Here is a 22,345-nt window from a genome sequence, read left to right as displayed (position 1 = left end):
CCTAAGTGGGATGGGTATGCCCAGAAATAGGTCCCTTGCTCACTGTGCAACTGGATTCAAGCTAGCCTGTGTGATGAAAGGTGACATACCCCGAAATCGGTCCCAAGATGTTTGTTTATGGTCCAGGGAGGACCAGGCTTGGCAGTTCGGTCTGTACTGTTCCCATGACGCACAGGGTCAAGATTGATCTGCATATGAATGGGTCCAAACTGGGGTGGCATAGTGGGCAAAAAAACTATGGATTTAACCCAAATCTCTTGACTGGGCGGGAATGCTTTAATCATTCAGCATTCCGTTTATCATTTGTTGAAGTTACACGTTTTGCCCTAAGTCGGAAGGGTTTGCCCAGACATGGGTCCCTTGCTCACAGTGCCACTGGATCCAAGCTTGCCTGGCTGATGTAGGGTGACATACCCCAAAACCGGTCCCAGGATGCTTGTTTCCGGTTCAGGGAAGACCTGGCTTGGCAGTTCGGTCTGAAGTGTTCCCATGAGGCACAGGGTCAAAACTGAATTGCATATGGCAGGGTCCAAACTGGGGTGCACAGTGGGCAAAAGAACAATGGATTTAACCCAGATCTCTTGACTGGGGGAGAAGGTTTGAATCAGTCAGCATTCCGTCTATCATTTGTTGCAGTTACACTTTTCGCCCTAAGTGGGATGGGTATGCCGAGACGTGAGTCCCCTGCTCGCTATGCCACTTGAGTCAAGCTAGCCTGGCTGATGAAGGGTGAACTATCCCGAAACCGATCCCAGGATGCTTGTTTCTGGTCCAGGGAGGACCTGGCCTTGCATTTCGGTCTGGGTTGTTCTCATGAAGCACAGGGTCAAGACGGATTTGCTTATGGCGGGGTCCAAACTGAGGTGGCATAGAGAGCAAAAGAAAGATGGATTTAACCCCGATCTCTTAACTGGGGGAGACTGTTTGATTAATTCAAGCATTGCATCATCAATTGTTGCAGTTACACTTTTCGTCCTAAGAGGGATGGGTATGCCCAGACGTGGGTCCCGTGCTCATTGTGCCACTGGATTCAAGCTCGCCCGGCTGAAGAAGGGTGACATACCACGTAACCGGTCCTAGGAATCTTGTTTTTTATGGTCCAGGGAGGACCTGGCTTGGCAGTTCGGTCTGGACTGTTCCCATGAGACACAGGGTCATGACGAAGTTGCATATTGCTGGGTCCCAACTGGATGACATAGTGAGCGAAAGAACGATGTATTTAAACTAGATCTCTTGACTGGGTGAGAATGTTTAATCATTCAGCATTCCGTCCATGATTTGTTGCAGTTACACTTTTCGCCCTAAGTGGGATGGGTATGCCCAGACGTGGATCCCTTGCTTACTGTGCCACTGGATTCAAGCTAGCCTGGCGGATGAAGGGTGACATACCCCGAATCTGGCCCCAGGATGCTTGTTTCCAGTCCAGGGAGGACCTGGCTTTTCAGTTCAGTCTGAACTCTTCCTGTCAGGTGCATAGTCAACACTGATTTGCATATGGCTAGGTCCAAACTGGGGTGGCATAATGGGCAAAAGAACAATGGATTTAACCGAGATCTTTTGATTGGGGGAGAAGGTTTGAATCCTTCAGCATTCCGTCCATCATCTGTTGCAGTTACACTTTTTACCCTAAGTGGGATGGGTATGCCCAGACGTGGGTCACTTGCTCACTCTGCCACTGGATTCAAGCTAGCCTGGCTGATGGAGGGTGACATACCCCGAACCCAGTTCCAGGATGCTTGTTTCTGGTTCAGGGAGGACCTGGCTTGGCAGTTCGGTCTGAACTGTTCCCATGAGGCACATGGTCAAGACGGATTTGCATATGGCTGGGTCCAGACTGGGGTGGCATAGTGGGCAAAATAACGATGGATTAAACCCAGATCTCTTGACTGGGGATAATGTTTGAATCATTCAGCATTCCGTTCATCGTTTGTTGCAGTTACACTTTTCACCCTAAGTGGGATGAGTATGCCCAGATGTAGGTCCCTTGCTCACTGTGCTACTGGATTCAAGCAGTTCTAGCTAATAAAGGGTGACATACCATAAAACTGGTCCCAGGATGCTTGTTTCTCGTCTAGGGAGGACCTGGCTTGGCAGTTCGGTCTGGACTGTTCCTATGAGGCACAGGGTCAAGACTGATTTGCCTATGGCTGGGTCCAAACTGGGATGAAGGGTGATATACCCGAAACCTGTCCCACAATGCTAGTTTTCGGTTCAGGGACATCCTGGCTTGGCCGTTCGGTCTGAACTGTTCCCATGAGGCACAGGATGAAGACTGATTTGCATATGACTCGGTCCAAACTGTGGTGGCATAGTGGGCAAAAGAACGATGGATTTAACCCAGATCTCTTGACTTGTGGAGGATGTTTGAATCATTCAGCATTCCGTCCATCCTTTGTTGCAGTTACACTTTTCACCCGAAGTGGGATGGGTATGCCCAGACGGGGATCCCTTGCTTACTGTGCCACTGGATTCAAGCTAGCCTGGCGGATGATGGGTGGCATACCCCGAATCTGGCCCCAGGATGCTTGTTTCCAGTCCAGGGAGGACCTGGCTTTTCAGTTTGGTCTGAACTGTTCCTATCAGATGCATAGTCAAGACTGATTTGCATATGGCTGGGTCCAAACTGGGGTGGCATAATGGGCAAAAGAACAATGGATTTTACCCAGATCTTTTGATTGGGGGATAAGGTTTGAATCATTCAGCATTCCGTCGATCATCTGTTGCAGTTACACTTTTCACCCTAAGTGGGATGGGTATGCCCAGACGTGGGTCCCTTGCTCACTCTGCCACTGGATTCAAGCTAGCCTGGCTGATGGAGGATGACATACCCCGAAACCAGTTCCAGGATGCTTGTTTCCGGTTCAGGGAGGACCTGGCTTGGCAGTTCGGTCTGAACTGTTCCCATGAGGCACAGGGTCAAGACGGATTTGCATATGGCTGGGTCCAGACTGGGGTGGCATAGTGGGCAAAAGAACGATGGATTTAACCCAGATCTCTTGACTGGGGGATAATGTTTGAATCATTCAGCATTCCATTCATCATTTGTTGCAGTTACACTTTTCACCCTAAGTGGGATGAGTATGCCCAGATGTGGGTCCCTTGCTCACTGTGCTACTGGATTCAAGCTATTCTAGCTAATAAAGGGTGACATACCATGAAACTGGTCCCAGGATGCTTGTTTGACCTGACTTTGCAGTTTGGTCTGAACTGTTCCCTTGAGGCACAGGGTCAAGTTTGATTTGCACATGGCTGGGTCCGTACTGGGGTGGCATAGTGGGCAAAAGAGCAATTGATTTAACCAGATCTCTTGATTGGGGGAGAATATTTGAATCATTCAACATTTCGTCCATCATTTGTTGCAGTTACACTTTTCGCACTAAGTGGGATGGGTATGCCCAGAAGTGCGTCCCTTGCTCACTGTGCTACTGGATTCAAGCTAGCCTGGCTGATGAAGGGTGACATACCCCGAAATTGGTCCCAGGATGCTTGTTTCCAGTTCAGGGAGGACCTGGCCTTGCAGTTCGGTCTGAACTGTTCCCATGAGGCACAGGGTCAAGACTGATTTGCATATGGCTGGGTCCAAAATGGGATGGCATAGTGGGCAAAAGAACGATGGATTTAACCCAGATCTCTTGCCTGGTGGAGGATGTTTGAATCATTCAGCATCTCGTCCATCCTTTGTTGCAGTTACACTTTTCACCCGAAGTGGGATGGGTATTCCCAGACTTGGTTCCCTTGCTCACTGTGCCACTGTATTCAAGCTAGCCTGGCTGATGAAGGGTGACATACCCCTAAACCGGTCCCAGGATGCTTGTTTCTGGCCCAGGGAGGACCTGGCTTGGTAGTTCGGTCTGGACTGTTCCCATGAGGCACAGGGTCAAGACTCCTTTCAAAATGGCGACCGGTGAGGAACTCAAGAAGTGAGCTCCGTTGGCTAGGGATCAAAACTTGTTTAATATCCCTGTTTATCCTGTGCTAGCCCCACAGCTTCAGATCACTGTAACATAGGCACTTAGGAACAAAGTATACTTCAATAGGGAAGCTTTCTTTGTCGGAAGCTAAATCAGCGTTTTCAAACTTACTGACATGGACCATGGGAACCCACTGCTGCCTGATGCAGGATCGGAGGATCACCGTGAGAGCGCTGCGTCAGGACTCCGAAGATGACCATGAGAGCTGAGGATCCGTCCTCCAGTCACGATCCACCACTGTCCCAGAATCATTGTCACAGGAAACAGGACTCGAGAGCCTACGACCCACCATGCAGTCAAGAGCTGCTTCATCGGAGGCTCTGCTGCTTGAGCCGGGACTCGGGAGCGGACAATCCGCCTTCTGATCGGGTCTGCATCGCCAAATGAACCGGGGACTTGCAGAGTGCAAGATCCAGATCGTTAGAGACTCAGTTGCTTGGCCGGACTTTGCTACTCAGCCAGACTACTGCATGGGCCTGGACTCGAGAACGGAACGACCCGCCCTCTATCCAGACTCGCATCGAATCGCACAACGCAGGATCCGGGGGTCAGGAGTTGCCGACCCGCCTCTCGCCTGGCTCCTCAGCACCACTGGCACTGCCGCAGGACCCGGTGCTTTGAGGTAAAAAGCCCGGGAGAGCGTTGTGTGAAGATCAGAAGAACGTCGGTGATGTCCCGCCCTCTGAACGTTTTTTTGCCACATCACAGATCGCAGATCCCCAGAAGCGGATTAATGTGGCTGGGAATTTATCGACACAGGTAACCCTCCCTTCCTCCCCTATCACGAGCACCCTGGAATGAGGTGCGTGGTTTCACACTCCAGTAGCTGGGAGTATCCTTGGTTCCCTATGTGTAGGATCTCTGTAGGACCTCTATATATTTTATCAAGGGCAAACAGTTCCAGGCTTTGTTCCCTCCGGTTTCCTTATTGGCATGATGAGGGGCACTAAAGACAGAGCATAGTTGAGCCTACGCAGGGGCAATTATTTCTAGGTATTTACACTTTGTAGAAAGTTCACGCGACGCTGAACACTAGAGCGCTGAACCTTACTCAGGGGAGACACTCCCCGTTTTCTTCTTCTCTTCTATACCAATGTTGTTTAGCTGCTAACAACTCGGGCCAGCTCTAATCAGTAAGGCTGAGCCAAATACTATGTAACAACAGAAGAAAGTTGCCAATACTGATAATTAATTGAAACAAAATGAATTCCACATGTAAAAACACCAGTTCAATACATATGTACGCTATTTAATAGCTGTTTATTTTGAAAAGATTTCATTTGACCATACTTTTGAATTAGTTATGGAGTTCAAAGGGACAACACAATATAAACAAAGAGAAAAAATCAAAAGAAGGACACTGGGGTGAGATAAAAAACCTCAAGCAAACATCATTCATAAAATTCAAACATTTCACAGTCATACCACTTTCATTTAGACAATCAAACAGAGTACCCGACATCCACTGGGGGAAAAATGTGTAAACCAGTGGAGTGAGTAGCAGGTCTGCTGTGTTTTTAAATCACTATTCTTATAGTGTATAGAAGTACACTTCAATACAATGCGTTTACTAATACACTTTTCTTTTAGTCAATATAATTCAAGTGTACAAAAATCAAGATGCACTAATTCCATTTGTCACCAAGACCTAAACAACAGACCACAAAAGGCCTACGCGTTTCGAATCCTCGCTGTTAACAGGATTCTCATCAGGGCCAGTAAGCTTGTAATCAGTCCTTCAGCCGAAGGTCAGACAGATTGCAGTGAATGTAGTGTCAATCTCCTAAAAGACCAATTGATGGGCGGTTGGTAAAGATTATGCTCAGTTTCAATGGTGGAACCTTGGGACGCAGCCTGGAACCGGTATAAATCTCGGTTTGTCAGGGGCTGCCAGTACGTCTGTAAACCAGAATCAATCCGCATTACTGATGGTCGCATCAGTAATGCGGATTGATTCCGGTTTACAGACGCCTCTACGGTCAGCATTTCACAACGGCCGATGGATGTATTGTTGGTACCGGCTTAACCGAGAGTCTACCCTGAAGACGCCTGTCTAAATAACTCCACTCTACAAGTACTGGCATGACTGTCCGTCTTTTGATTTTTTCTCTTTGTTTCTATTGTGTTGTCCCTTTGAACTCCATAACTAATTCAAAAGTATGGTCAAATGAAATCTTTTCAAAATAAACAGCTATTAAATAGCGTACATATGTATTGAACTGGTGTTTTTACATGTGGAATTCATTTTGTTTCAATTAATTATCAGTATTGGCAACTTTCTTCTGTTGTTACACAATGTTGTTTAGGGCGACCCCATGACATTTTGTCCATTTACAGCCCATGCTAGCACCTCTGGTTGGGGCCCGGTGGGCAGGGCAAAGCCCCCATTTTGTGCCCTCATTTAAAAGTCCAGCAATGCCACCCTCCAAAATGGCCGACATAAGTACCTAATGAGAGAAAGGACTACTTACTCCTCAGTAATTCACAGAAACAGAGGATTCTTACTCTACTAAACAGAAACAGAGGACCAGCCATTGCAAAATTATTCTAATGGAAAGGGACAGATGACTATTCCTGGAAGGGCTCGATACATGGAAAGAGAGATGGGACTACACACCCTGATCTAAACTACACCTACATAATCAAGCAGCCATCTTGGAATGGCTCCTGCATCTGCTAACTAGAATCACAGATTGCGCATGACTTTATCTGACCGCAGGAGTGCCGCGCAACAGCACCCAAGGTATATATACCAAGCACATCTTACCACTAGGGGAGCCACTTAGAGTAATGATAAGAAGAATTATCATAAGTTGCCACCATCTGCACAATTACATAGGGGCCTAGTACTCCTCATACTCTCCATATAACAAGCCAAAAAACATACTATGGAGCCCATGGGTCTACACGCCGACTCCATCAAATACCCTTCTAGCCTCTCAAAAAAGGCGGCCAAAAGCTTCAAACATAGTCTACTAAAATCACACCCAGAAACCCCAATCTCTGCCCCCTACTTCTCAAACAACACAGGACACATAACGAACGACATTATCTTCTACACTAAAAGGAGAGCTCAATGGCGGAAAGCCTTCCTTACCCTATTCTCCATTGCATCTACTAAGAAAACTGCACACGGTCTTACTTTATCTATTACTCCCTCTCCGTTCTACAAAGCGACTGCTACAATCACCATTTAACATAATGGGATCATCCTCATGCAGGCATCTGACCATAACCTTAACATACTGGACATCATCTTCCTGATCATCAAAGCAAAGGTTGCAAGACCCTCCTCCACCTCCCCAACAAACCACTCTCCTAACCCTCTGACTGACTCCCTACCTGATGTCTCATCTACTCATTTTCCCTCGTTATCCCGTAGCGCAAACACACCCACCCCAGGACTTACCAACTACCCACTAAATTACATACATCTCCATCATCCCTAATCACCCCCTGCACCATCACAATTTCCACTACACCCACCTCGCCTCACACTCACATCACCTCTTCCCCAGCCTTCCCACACGCCCCCTCGCCCCCTACTACCATTCCCCATCTCCGCAACCATATATCTATTACCTCCTTATATAGCTCACACCTCCCCCATTAACCCCAGTCCAGAGTTTACTCCAATCACTCCTTACACAGCCACTCCTGACAAGTAGGCAGTCCGACTCTCCTCCCCTCCCTGAATGACGACTTTCTCTATCCCTCCTCCTACAGCCCACAGGAATACCCCTACACGTCTCCTCTCTATGCCCATCCTTTCCAGTGCTTCTGTCCTCCACTCTGCATCAATGCCTCATAACGAAACAGATACCCCTAAAACACACATCAATACCCCTTCATGTCCCCCCTCCACCCCTCCCATCCACACGGACTACCACAATCAAAAAACACCTTTCCTTGAACGAGTTCACATCTCGCCCCGGGACAACACACAAACTACAACACCTCCTCACTTAACCACAGGCAAGGCTATTAATATGATATCTCCTACATCGGACCCCAGACTAGATGAGATACTACTATCCGTACAACAACTAAAAGAGGACATCCAAACCCTTCATTTCCTGATCTGGCAGCAACCCAAACCTCGGGTGAATCCCATTCAGTGGCCATGCACTAGCCCCTCACTTCAGCTGCCCCCCAGATGAAAAACAGTACCTAACCCCAATGCCAAATCCGGTCCGATCAGGGTGATGAATACCCTATCTTCTAATGATCTTACCTCTTTACTACACTCCTACGAACCAACTTCCCTACCCTCTAGTCCTATGCACACAAAGATCAAACAGAAAATAATCCAAGCCATCCATTCCACTGCCTCCAGAATTACAAAACACACTCCCAGAGGTATTGTCGAGAACAACCTCATAAGAGTACCCATCTCCCACGATCAGAACACCGCCCCGTCTAAGGCCCTGTTAAAGTGCTTCCTACTAAACTGTAGATCGGCAACACGTTGTGCCGCAGATATAGCTGACCTTATTATATGTAATGAATCCGACCTGATAAATTTAGCGGAAACCTAGCTGAACTAATAATTCACGTCCATCCTATACATACTAGTTCCACCAAACTATCTCATCACAAGACTAGCTAGATCCGATAGACTAGGGGGTGGTATTGCCTGCATCCATAGGATCAACCTCTCTGTGAACCGCTCCAATGTCCCAGTGTGCTCCTCATGTGAATACCTGTGCATACGCATCACTAGCAATAACAAGCCAATATGCTCACTACACTCTTTCTACCATCCTCTGGGTAACAACCTTAAGTTCATCAAACACATCATGGATATTCTAGCAACAAATATCGGACAATAGACTATACAGATCTTCCTGGGGGATTTCAACCTCCACTGGAATTACCCTGACGACCCAGAGGTCAATAGTTTCAAAGCGTTTCTTTCCGACCTTAACTTGTCCCAAATCTGTATCAGCCCCACCCACGAAAAAGGCTCAATCCTAGTAATTTCCAAATCAGACTCTACCCAGCTGGAAACGATTCTACCTTGCGATTAGTCCGATCATTACATAATCACTTTCCATATCATGGAAGTAGTTAAACTACTCTCTGGCCAACCATCAGGAACGAAAATCTGGAAGAAGAATCCTGCCAATCTGCCATCCGCAAGTAACATCCTCATGCCCCCACCGGAGGGATTAAAGGATGTACAGGATATGACCACTCACTACTTCCACTCTATGAACAGGTTACATGACACCTTAGCTCCCCTACAATTAAAAAGAGTCACCACAAAAATGTCAAACCCCTGGTATGATGCTAGACTAAATGAGGACAGAAGATCAATGAAAGCAATTGAAAGACAATGGAGAGCCGCTCCATCCGATACCCACCTTAAATTACTAAGAACCACCAGAAATGCCTATTACAGAATGATTAGACGCTCAAACGTGGATTTCATTTGCAAGCAGCTAGACCAAGCTAACAATCGCCCCAAAAACTGTTCGAAATAATCAAAGCTCAATCCAAGGGCGTCTCCCACTCCCCCCAGACCAATCCGGACACACTCCCCAATTTCGAGGATCTTGCCTCCTTTTTCACAACAAAGACTGAAAACTTAAAGACAGATCTACTTAAAGATCTATTATCCCTTACCAACCCACACCCATTCTCCTCAATGGCACACCAGAGACCCCACTTAACTGCCCTACAAAGCTCGACCTCAAGAACAATGCTTCCTGGACCGCCTTCACCTTCTACAGCAAAGAAACTATACTAAACACGCTCAATACTTTGAATCCCTCCAATCACTTCAAAGACCCTCTCCCAGCATCCCACTTAAAGACCTTCATTCCACTGCTAGTGCCTCTTTGGACTAGGATTATAAATACTTCTCTTCTGCAGGGAACCATCCCAGACATCCTCAAAGCTGGTCAAGTATCCCCCATCCTAAAGAAAGTATCAGCAGACCCATCAGACCTAAAGAACTATCGCCCAATATCCAACATCTCGACTCTGGCCAAACTACTCGAAAAATTTGTCCACATGCTGCTTAGTACCCACATAGACCACTTTAACCTGCTCGACCAATTCCAATCAGGCTTCCGCTCAGGGCACAGTCCCGAATCTGCCATGACCCACATAATAGATGATGCATTACAAATACTGGACCAAAACAAGACTTGCTTGCTAATCTTACTTGACTTATCCTCAGCCTTCGACAGAGTCAAGCAGGGCAACCTTCTTGACCTACTGAAGCATAGAATGGGACTATCGGGAACGGTGCTAAACTGGTTTACCTCTTTCCTTCAAAACAGATCTCAAAGATTCAAGGTCAATCAATCCTTATCTAACCCTACCCCAGTCACTTTGGGAGTACCCCGAGGATCTTCCCTGTTCCCAACTCTGTTCAATTTGTTTATGGAACCACTCACTGAGCTTCTCAACTCTGAAAATATCCAATATCACATGTACGCCGATGACACACAACTCTACATTAAGGTCCAGTCTCTTGAAGACATCAAGGCCCTTAACTCAACGCTCCAAAAGACTCAGACATGGCTGGCTAGGAACCATTTAAAACTAAACACACTAAAGACAGAATTCCTCTTAATCGCTCCCCCCAACCAAACAACCATCATCGTGGAGTGGATGAAGCACCTAACTCCACTCGACGGTCAACCTCTCATTATCAATTCTGCTAAATCCCTGGATAATAAGCTAAATATGCAGAAGCACATCAGGGCTGCTACTAAAGGAGCACATTTTCAGATGAATGTCCTGAGAAAATGTAAACCCTTCATACCTGTAAACGACTTTACACAGGCAGTTCAAACTCTAGTAAGTCCCAGAGTTGACTATGGGAGTGTCACTCTCTGTGGCCTTCCCAAATCATCGACCACTCCACTAAGAGCCTCAATCAATACAGCCGCCAGACTGATCACTGGCGCAAAAAGAAACTGCCACATCTCCCCTCACCTTCATTCCCTCAACTGGTTACCTTTTGAGGCTAGAATCCATTTAAAAATTGCCTGCATGACACATAAGGCATTACATCACAAAACCCCGAGGTACCTAGCTGAGAAACTTGTGCTATCGGGTGGTAACAGAGCTACCAGGAGCTCTGACAATCTTCTACTTAAACCTCAACGTTTCTTCAAGAAGAAAACATACATTCATACCTTCTCAGTAATGGCTCCCAGGATTTGGAACGCCTTACCCCCAGAGAAAAGACTTAACCTGTCCGCTGCCTTATTAAAAAAATAAGTGAAATCAATTCTCATGTCCAAATTTACTTGAACTTTTCCTGCACACTCTTGTAGATATGTGCTCATTTCTAATAATTACCGATACTGTTGTCACAGAAGTCTGTAAATGTATAGTTATATGAATATGCCGTTCACCTATATTTGCCTTGTAAAGCGCTCTGATACCCGCAAGGGTCTTGTTCGCGCTATACAAAACCGTAAAAATAAATAAATAAAATATGGCTGGGTCCTACCTGGGGTGGCATAGTGGGCAAAAGAACGACAGATTTAACCCAGATCTCTTGACTGGGGGAGAATGTTTGAATCATTCAGCATTCCGTCCATCATATCCTGCAGTTGCACTCAGGTTCGGAGACGTAGTCAAATTCGGCTGCACTCGATCTTCGTCGCAGTGAATCAGTGTGCTTCAGTTTGGGTGCATCCGGGGTCTACCCTGGCTTTCACTTATTCAAATTATTGCAGCAAGTAATTTTAAAATAACATGGATGAAATAATCCACATTGTAATCAATTTATTTAGAGTACCATTTTTTGGAATTGTTATTTTATTGCATTAATGAACTATAATGGTGTTAAATATGCATGTATCTGAAATATCAATTAAACTAATGTCATATCTTAGTCACTCATAAACGTCTAACATATTCATGATCTCATTATAGCTTAAATATGCATGAGTGAAGAATATATGCATAAGTGAGTAGGTTAAGTTGAATGAGTAAGATATGCCATATGAGTTAATCATGAAAGTGTAAGTTTTTGAAAATGATGCCCAGCAAAGTTTATATTCATGTGTAACAGTGGGCATGATATAGCAATGTATAAGGCTGTGCAAATTATGTGTCAGATGTTTAGGTACATCCAAATTATCTTAAAAAATGTTTAGGATAGGTTGATGAGGTTTATTTATTGAAATATACAGTTTACAAATAAAAGAAGAATATATATATTGAATCCCACATATATTGTACTGCCTTCAGATTACACGTTGGTTACATGCACAGTCGGGGACAGCGTGAATGGATTGATGCTAAGACCAGCATATCAATAAATATAGGACGAAAAATTGAGTGTTGGTTTAATCACTTCCAAAATCTTCAACCTAATGATGCCTTGAAAGGAGTCATGAGTTTCTCATGAAGCTACTCACGAATACTTACAATAGTGAGGGTTTGAAAAATGATGTATGACATAGCAAAAAACCCTTCGGGTTGATTATGATGGCGGTAAATTTGTAATTTGTTTCCTTCCTCTTTCTGATCTTTCTAGTGCAGGTGTCAATGTTCTATATTTTTATTGTACAGATTATGCAATATTTTTTCACCACATTGTTAACCGGTAGGGAATAGTTGAGCAGTTTATTACATCCTTAAAATTAAACTTTGCTTTCCAACCTGTCTTACAGATACCTAAGTGTCCAATTATTCAAAGCACATACTTTTGTTTAAAGAATAATATGCAGCTTGAAAGCACAATGTCATTTAACAGAGTCATTTCTCAATTTACCTATTTCTTCTTGGATTTTTGTTTGCATTTCCGGATATTGAATCAAATACAACAGGCACCAAGAGAGTGCAGTTACAATGGTGTCAAATCCTAAAAAATATAAATGTAACAAATCAGAGGAGGTAGGGTATAATTTTGTAAAACCATAATCAAACATGAGATGAGAGCAGTGTTTATAATTGTTAAAAAGACATTGTAAATGTCTATTTCTGCAGTCTTTGCACGTAACAGCACTTACCGGCTCCAAAGACATCATTGATAGTTATTGTAATTTTTTCATCGGATAGCCTAGATACCTTTCCATCAGAATTTTTGCTTTCACAAAGATTAATGAGCACATCCGTTATGTCTCGGATATGATCCTGAAAGGAAAAAAAACGTTATTATGTAAAAAAAAATGGTGACAGCTTGTTTAGAAACAGCATTGTCTTAATCAAGTGTAATTGTTTGATAATTGTCCACCCAAACACTGGCTCAACCTAATAAAACTAAGACATACAAAACAGTCTGAATGGTTCCTTGTCAGTAGTACAGCGCTTTGTATAATGTGCGTTTTCGCCATGATATTACTGTGAAAACCACATCTTTAGTAAGTTCAAAGTTTGAGAATATATGCTTACCATGGATGTAGATAACACTACACCATTCGCTGTGTTTGGAAAATGCATACAATTACAAGGATTATGATCCCGAGTGGCTAGAATTTTCTTTTAGGGGTCACAGTTGGTTTAGGGATCATTGTCTGACTCTGCACCATGGAACACCCTTAACCGGATGCAGCAGAAGCAAAGTCAAACCTGGAGAGTGCGTCCAAATATGGTTAATCAGTGCAGATGCAAATATGTAGCCGCACTGTAAACAGTAAGTGTGAAACATCCGGAACTTCAGGTGAGCTTGCGTTGTCTCTGATTTGACCTATGCCTCTCTTGGTCACTAGGCCCTGCCAAACAAGTGGGACAGATGTTTTATCGGGACAAGCGTGAGAATGCTAGGTGATGGGAATGTGGTGGATCCCTGCAAAATGCAGAAGTTTCTGTCACAGAAATGTGAGGAAAATATGTGACTTTAGACAAAGTTTGCGATCTGAAAGGAATTGTGTGAAATAAACTTTATTGGATCCATGCAAGGCACACCACCCTTGACTCTCCCGGGTGGCTAGTTTAAAAAAAGTCTGTTTTTTGTAGGTTTTACCGGGTGCCGGCCGAGCCCGGGTCTAAATATCACAGTTACCCACATTTCCAAATCAGGACAATTTTTGACTGGAAATAATCATGTCTCCACATTACATTTTGGGCCTGTTTGCTACAGCTCTGGGTCCACCGACACAAATGGGGCAGTATTCATATCAAGACAAGTGCGGGAACAATGAGTGATGGAAAATTTGGGGATCTCTTCAGCTTCTGAAACTTTCTTTCAAAGAAATGTGAGGAAGATGCATGTTTTTTGCCAAAGGTTGAGGTTTGAAGGGCATTACAGGTGGGAAAATGTCAGGGGATCCATGCAAGACAAACCAACCTGGAAACCCCTCGGTGTCTAGCTTTTAGAAATATCTAGGTTTGGTAGGTTCATCTAGACGGTAGCTGTGCGAGGACCCAGATTCTGCTGCTAGCCACACAGTTAAAAAGTCACACAAGTGGAGTACTGTTATTAATGGTAGACATGGTAGCACAGACTGGTAGACCAGTTGTTATTACCAATTGGATGTATCTGCACTATCGGCTTCCAAAAGTAAGTCTGTGTGCAAAAAAGAAAGCATTTAGCAAAATGCTTCTAAATCACATGATACTATAGGTAATCCCGAATTCAGAGATGTACAAATAACCACTGTTTCTAAATGCACGATTTTGTGCACATTTCAGAAATAGAAAAGGTTCCCTTCATACACATATTTAATTTATAAGATTTTACCATATGAATTACATTTTTTGAAAAACCTGTAAACTATGTATATCGTTGCAACCAGAACCAGTTGTAATGGTATATTGGTTTTGTGAATCTGCTATTGTGACACAAAATTACAGATGGAAATGTTGTTACTAACATCTACTTTTTTCAGCTCATTTGTATTAATTATTTCATTTCAATAATTAGATCTTTGGGAAGAGCTTGAAGACTAAATTCAGATTATTGCCTACATTATAGAAATATATTGCTTTTTGGGACCACCCATAGGTTTCACATTTGTTATCACCACAAACGGCAAGCATCCTGATACTTTACAAATTAGACCACAGGAGAATCATGGGGCACTGGAAGCACAAGTACAAAAGGCAGACACTGTTGCTGATGTACAGCTGAAGGGAGTGATATTGCTCACAATATAATGCTATGTCCTGCATATAACTGTCTCATCAGGAATGTGCATGGATTTGGCTTGTATACTAAATGTTAGAGAGTGTAAGAATATCTAAAGCATATAAGTATATAGGTAGCATGTCTTCAAGAGATTCATTTAACATTTGCACAGCTAGAGGTAGTACAAAGATAATGGAGAGGACAGGTTAAAGGCACATCATATTTAGTATATGCCAGAGGTAAGCTAATATGGAATGCTCCTGCAACACTATACATTACAAGCAAACATTACATAGATATTGAAGGCAGATACCTGATACATCCAGCACCCTGGATGGTGGGACCTTATTTAAGCTAGTATCTGTGCACACAACACTAATATGGCATGGTTACATGACTCCTTAATTCCCAAGGTGCAGCAGCATCCAGACCTACCTAGCATACAAGGTGGAGATTACAATGCTCTTATTGCTATACATATGGACAGATTGCTTCTACCTCTACATGGAGCTGTAATGTGGGGAGTATCACAGAATATTTCATCATTGGTGGGAAACTGTTGTCTATTGGACATATGGAGGGAACAACATAAACGCTTGGAGTCCCCCCTTGCAACAGCAAGGTTCAGCTCACTAACAATTTTGGCGCAAGCCGAAAACATTGCCTTGCACATCGAAGACACCCTGGGACTCCGCAAACTCCAGATAGCAGCCGAATGGGACACCATCCAACACGATTTTCAAAACAGCTGGCAAACAGATGACAGACTCCTAGCATCTGCAACTGACATACTGCAAACAGGTACGTGCAAAAAGGGGTAGTGGGGACATTTAGTGGATTAGCCATCTTACTATCCTCCTTTCTCTCATCACTCACACATCCCCTGGAAGCATGACTATCACTGGTCATTGCAGATAACACCACTGAGTGGCACACATGGATAGCACAGATGCATCTGGGAGCCACTTAGATCTGAGTTGGGCAAAGGTGTACACTGTTCTCACCCTGACCCCAGTTCCTCTTGCTCCCCTCCCATGTGCCATACACCTTCATGCACGCTAATGATGCCAAATATATACAGCCACTTCCCATACGCTGCGCGCAAAATACCAACCAGTGCTCCTGCGGTGCTCACTTCTGGATATAACAGCAGCCACTCTTATCAACTATTGCTTGAAGTGTTGTAAATTGAAATATATGCGTTATGGAGCCTAACCAGAGCCAAGGCAATAAGGCACTGTATGGCACTTTTTGTTAGAAACTAATAAAGAAATTTAAAAAAAAAAGAAAAAAAAAGAAACAGAGTAAACAACATCCAGGAGCAAACGAATACATCTACTCTCCTCTCAATTGAGTACAGACACACATAGACATGTTCCTGATTGAGAAGGTCTTGGCACATAGGGTGGGACCACTGGATATATGAGCCTCCTTAGCTCCCAACCCTCTCTTAATGAGGAAACACTGGGAATATAGGAACTCCATGAATATCGACCTGGCATATTTCTGCTGAGGGATTGGAAGATGTGGTATTTCGCACTAGAGTGAACATTATTTTAAAGAGAACAAACCTATAGGACAGGATGAGGCCAATGAATGAGATGTCATTAAAGTAGTCATGGAGAGGTGCCTGAAGACCACATGTGAGGTTAGATTCACAGTGATTCAGGGCATATCAGTCATGGAGTCAAAACTGGGATAATTAGAGCTACAAGCTATCTCACACCCACATTGACGTAAAAACCTTTTAGGGACGGAAAATAAATATTATACTCTGATTGACAGGCTGCAAGGGATCAATTAAAAAGATTACATAACTAGGCAACATAGTGAAGATGATTGGTCTTGAAAATTATTTGTGTGGTTAGTGAGATCAACCATAGACCAGAAACCCGTTTGCTCCATACACTCAGTTACAGGTGATATTTGCTATACAAAGAAGGCTATTAATGACATCTTTGCTGCCTACTGCTATTAATGATCAGCCTTTCCCACTGCCCCCAGACATACAGGATATTACAGGTTATCAACAAGAGGTGCATCTGACCCAACTGACCCCTAATAAAGTAGCTTTGATTGACACCACCCTCACAGCACCAGAAACTGGCACAGCTGTAAACCAAGTGGCCAAGGTTAGAAACTCCTGGAGCAAATGGCCTACCGGCTGACATTATGCTACCTGTCAACCAAGATTAGCCTCTAATCACTTCACACACATAAAAAAGAGCCAGCGAGGTGACTGCTTCCTCAAAAGGCTGGGAAGGCAGCGATAGTGGTGCTTTTCAAACCTGGAAGAGGCTTCTTGGTTGTCAAATCGTATAGAAAATACAAACGAGAGCAACCTCTTAACCGACCTATCTGCTTTCAAGAAAATGGCAATGGCTCTCATTACAAAATTCACTGTACAGCATAAATACACAGAAATGAAACAGTTTTCACTTACATTATATTTATTATATATATACACATAGTCTGCCGCATCGGTGTAACCTTAGAAGAGCAATGGCAATGTTAGGCAAAAAGCTTTAAGACATCAACAAAGCCGACATTGCCTTTAAATATATTGAGACCTGTGAATAGGATATAGTACATTTCAACATAGCACATCATTTTAATATGTCGTCTTTAGTCTGTCGACCATTATTTATGTTTAGATCTTACAAGGCATGAGTGTTAATATAATGCAAAACATCTAAAATAGGTTGCAATCTTGTTGAACTTCACTCATATCTAGATCTTCGGGGGTAATCCATGACAAGAGTAAACATCACAATAATGAATGACCGTGCACTAGACACCAATTGACCACGTCTCCAAAATAGTTTTGAATGCTCGAAAACAGAATCTCAGCGTCTTTCCATAGGATTCGCTATAATAAGCAGTCGTATAACATCTCTGCTTTTTCTTATCTGTATGATATTCTGATTTGTGAATACCCTTTTTAACTGTATGCTTTTCTACTTACACAGATGGGTTTTTCTCGGATTTAAAACTACAGATACCTTTAAATAGGTGAAAATGAATATTCTCAAAGGACCTCTAAATAATATTTAATCCTGATGCTATATTTGGGTAAGATTTCTTTTGAATCCAATGATGTTTAAAGGCCAACCATTATGTATAACAACTTAAATGACTAGACATTCCCTGCATTACAGGTTGCAGTTGAAAGCTACAACACTTTCCAATATCGAGATAATCCTTGCTGATTCAAGTATCTTTCATATAAGATTTTGAATATTGCGTAGAAGATCTATTTCCTTTATTTGTGTAAGTAGGATACCTATAATAGGGAATCCCCATATTTAAAATCATAGGCCGAAATTTAACCTAACATGTACAAATCTTTCTTATTGCAGCTACTGCCTAAATCCCAATGTGGACATTCCAACACTTTGGAAAACGATAACGCGTCTTCAGCCTACTGTTTAGACATGTAGGTTCAAGTTAGTTTTCAAATGCTACTCTACCTCTGGTGAAGCAAGTCTAAACACAATGTATCCCCCCTGTTGTTTTTATTTCACCTATGGCGTGTATCTGCATGTTAACTTCTCAAATTTAGGTTTTTCCACTTCCTGTCATTCAGAACCACATCACACCTTACGGCTCTCTTTCTTTAATATGGAGTTCTGAACATGTTTTCTTTGTTTGGAGTAGTCACACTATCTTTATTGTTGGGCACGAAAATATGCCAAAAACTTTTGGAATATGCTTTTGGAAAAGATACAGCATATATACTGATACATAAAATTTTATTGTTACAGATAGAACCCCCAGACAATTTTTAAGATGGAACGTGTATTCTATTGGCCCTGAAGAAGGTGATAACAACTTGTTTTCACCGAAACGTACGTAGGCCAGCAACACACATCTTTTAAACTCACCCAAGAATTACGACAAGAAAACGATTATTAAAAACTTAAAAGTCGGACACGTGTTTGTGTTTTGGAATGTAATGATTTAAGGCAAACTAAATTATGGTAGTAGTGTTTTCACTTAAGATGTGGTTTCTTTATGAATTTGTTTGTGTAGTATGTTAGTTGGTGTGTATGAGAAGTTTGAAAGGTGAGAATGGATGAATGATAGAATGTTAACAATTTTTACATTTCGCTTTGGGGGTTATCTGCATATAAATTTGTGCACAGAAAAGTGAAGAAATGTCTCTCTCTTTCATGGAAAAAAATGTGTTAATAATTCCTATGTAATGTGTTTATTAATGTAAAAATCTTTTTATAAAGGAGGGAAAAAAGCATATATAAAAAATCAAATATACATGTAATAAATAAATATAATGTAAATGAAAACTGATTCATTTCTGTGTGTTTATGCTGTACAGTGAATTTTGTAATGAGAGCCATTACCATTTTCTTTAAAGCAGATAGGTCAGATAAGAGGTTGCTCTATTTTGTATTTATTTTCCCCCTCCTCTTAGGCCTCGAAGAAACAGGGGGTACCTTAGTATAAGTAGATGTCAAATCCTACAGGCCATTGTCCATGTTCAAAACACAGTATAAGATTTTGGGGAAGGTGTTACTCAATAGACGTTCACCACTATTGTTGACATTAGAACACCTGAACCAGAGTGGGTTCATCCCTGGCAGTAATACCCACTGTCTCTTTTGTGTGCTGGATAGGATGTTGTGGGCCTTCCTGTATGTGGCAGTGGCCGCGTTAGACAGAGAGAATCTTAACTTCCACCTGGAGAAAAACAGCGACAACAACACCACCACCCTACTCGACAACCTCGCCAACCTCGGACTCAAACAACTGGTGAACACCCCAACCCACATCGCTGGCCACACGCTCGACCCCATCTTCTCCACCAGCCACCACGTCTCCTTCAGCCACTCCTCCGGACTACACTGGACCGACCACAGATGCACCCACTTCACATTCAAAAAGAATACATCCCACCACCACACGCAACAAATCCCCCGCAGAGACTGGAGAAAAGTCACCACAGACCAGATCCTCTCATCGCTGAGCCAGAACCCACCAACAAACACCGCTGAAACCAACAACGCAGCCCACAGCCTCGCACAGTGGATCACCAACTGCTCCGACGAGACCTCGCACCTCTGAAGAACCCCCGAGGCATGACTGGCTACAGGAAATCTCCATGGTTCACAGACGCCCTCAAAGAATCAAAGAAGTACTGCCGAACCGTCGAAAAAACCTGGCGCCACGAACAAACTACAGCAAACATGACAGCCCTCAAGACCGCCATCCGCAAACACCAGCAGCTGATACTCACCACAAAAAGTACATCATTCAAAGAGCCACTAGACAGCAACACCCACAACAGCAAGGAACTCTTCAACATCGTCAAAGAACTCTCCAACCCCAGCACCAGCAACAACGACATCACACCATCGCAAGAACTCTGCAACTCCCTCGCCACGTTCCTCCACTGAAAGATCGCAGATATACACGACAGCTTCGGACCCCAGACTCCGCCTCCAGTCACCGAACCAACGACCCCCAACACCACCCTCAGTGCCTGGACCCCCATCAGCACTGAAGAAACCACCAACGTCATGAACTACATCCACTCCGGCTCCCCCTCGGACCCATGCCCCCATCATATCTTCAAACATAGCCGACACCATCATCGCACCCCATCTCCGAAACATCATAAACATCTCGTTCGCGTCAGCCACCTTCCCCGAGAGCTGGAAGCACGCAGAAATCAACGCCCTTCTGAAGAAACCCACAGCAGACCACAAAGACCTCAAGAACTTCCGCCCCATCTCCCTTCTTCCCTTTCCGGCCAAGGTCATTGAGAAGACCGTCAATAAACAGCTGACTGCTTTTCTCAAAACAAACAACTCGCTCGACCCTTCCCAGTCCGGTTTTCGAGCCAACCACAGCACCGAGACCGCCCTCATCGCAGCCACCGACGACATCAGGACTCTGATGGACAATGGAGAAACAACCGCCCTCATCCTCCTGGACCTCTCGGCAGCCTTCGACACCGTATGCCATCACACCATAATAATATGCCTCTTCAACACTGGGATCCAAGGAAAGGCCCTGGACTGGATCACCTCGTTCCTCTCTGACAGAACCCAGAGAGTTCGCCTCCCTCCCTTCCGCTCAGAAGCCACCAAAATCATCTGCGGCGTACCCCAAGGATCCTCGCTCAGCCCAACACTCTTCAATATCTACATGAGTCCCCTTGCCGCAATCGCACGCACACACAACATCAACATCATCTCCTATGCCGACGACACCCAGCTGATACTCTCCCTCAATAAAGACCCAGCCACCGCCAAAACCAACCTACAGGAAGGAATGAAAGACGTCGCAGAATGGATGAAGCTCAGCCGCCTGAAGCTGAACTCAGACAAGACGGAGGTCCTCATCCTCAGACAATCCCCCTCCGCCTGGGACGACTCCTGGTGGCCCTCAGCACTGGGCTCCCCACCGTCACCCTCGGACCAAGCACGCAACCTGGGATTCATCCCGGACTCCACCCTCACGATGACCAAGCAACTCAACGCCGTCTCGTCATCATGCTTCAACACCCTGCGCATGCTCAGAAAACTATTCCGGTGGATCCCCACCGAAACCAGAAAGACGGTCACCCAGGCCCTCGTCTCTAGCCGACTGGACTACGGAAACGCCCTATACGCAGGAACTACCGTCAAACTCCAGAAGAGACTACGCATACAGAACGCCTCCGCAAGACTCATCCTTGACATCCCTCGCCATAGCCACATATCCGCCCACCTGAGAGACCTACACCGGCTCCCCGTCAACAAGAGGATCACATTCAGGCTCCTCACCCACGCACACAAAGCTCTCCACGACATGGGCCCTGAATACCTCAACAACCGCCTCACGTTCTACACTCACACCCGCCGGCTCCGCTCTGCCAGCCTCGCCCTCGCCATCGTCCCACGGATCCGCAGAGCCACAGCCGGAGGAAGATTGTTCTCCTACCTGGCCGCCAAGACATGGAACTCCCTCCCCACACACCTTCGACTGATCCAGGACCATCTCACCTTCAGGAGGCACCTCAAGACCTGGATATTCGAGCAGTAGCAGCACCCTCCCCTCCCTTCAGCGCCTTGAGACCCTCTATAAATGTTTTGATTGATTGATTGATTGAGAGAAGGCCTTTGATACCCACTTGTGGAAATATACCTTCAGGGTGCTTCGGCGGCTCACACTGGGGGTGAACCTAATTGGCTAAATTTGTTTAGTATACACCAAACCTTTAACTAGTGTTTTTATGGGTAAAACAATCTCATCACAGTGGCCAATACAAGGCAGCAGCCAACAGGGTTGCCCTTTGTCCACCTTGGTGTGTGCCAAGGCCATGGAGCCG

At 44.4% G+C, this 22,345-nt stretch overlaps 1 protein-coding gene across 1 annotated transcript in view; it reads right to left on the bottom strand.

Annotated features, from left to right (window-relative positions):
• The window catches only part of LOC144818397 (cytochrome P450 1A4-like), a 222,650-nt gene that overhangs the window by 137,267 nt on the left and 63,038 nt on the right, over positions 1 to 22,345 (bottom strand). The window contains exons 3-4 of the mRNA XM_078675767.1: positions 12,956 to 13,079; positions 12,718 to 12,807 (exon numbers count right to left, since the gene is read on the bottom strand). Coding sequence (XP_078531893.1) covers positions 12,718 to 12,807; positions 12,956 to 13,079 — 214 coding nt within the window. The remainder of the gene's footprint in view (positions 1 to 12,717; positions 12,808 to 12,955; positions 13,080 to 22,345) is intronic.

This window comes from Lissotriton helveticus, chromosome 2_1 (genome assembly GCF_964261635.1).
Source record: "Lissotriton helveticus chromosome 2_1, aLisHel1.1, whole genome shotgun sequence".
NCBI classification, from domain to species: domain Eukaryota; kingdom Metazoa; phylum Chordata; class Amphibia; order Caudata; family Salamandridae; genus Lissotriton; species Lissotriton helveticus.
Note: the sequence above shows the minus strand (reverse complement) of the source record. Positions and strands in the feature narration are given on the sequence as shown.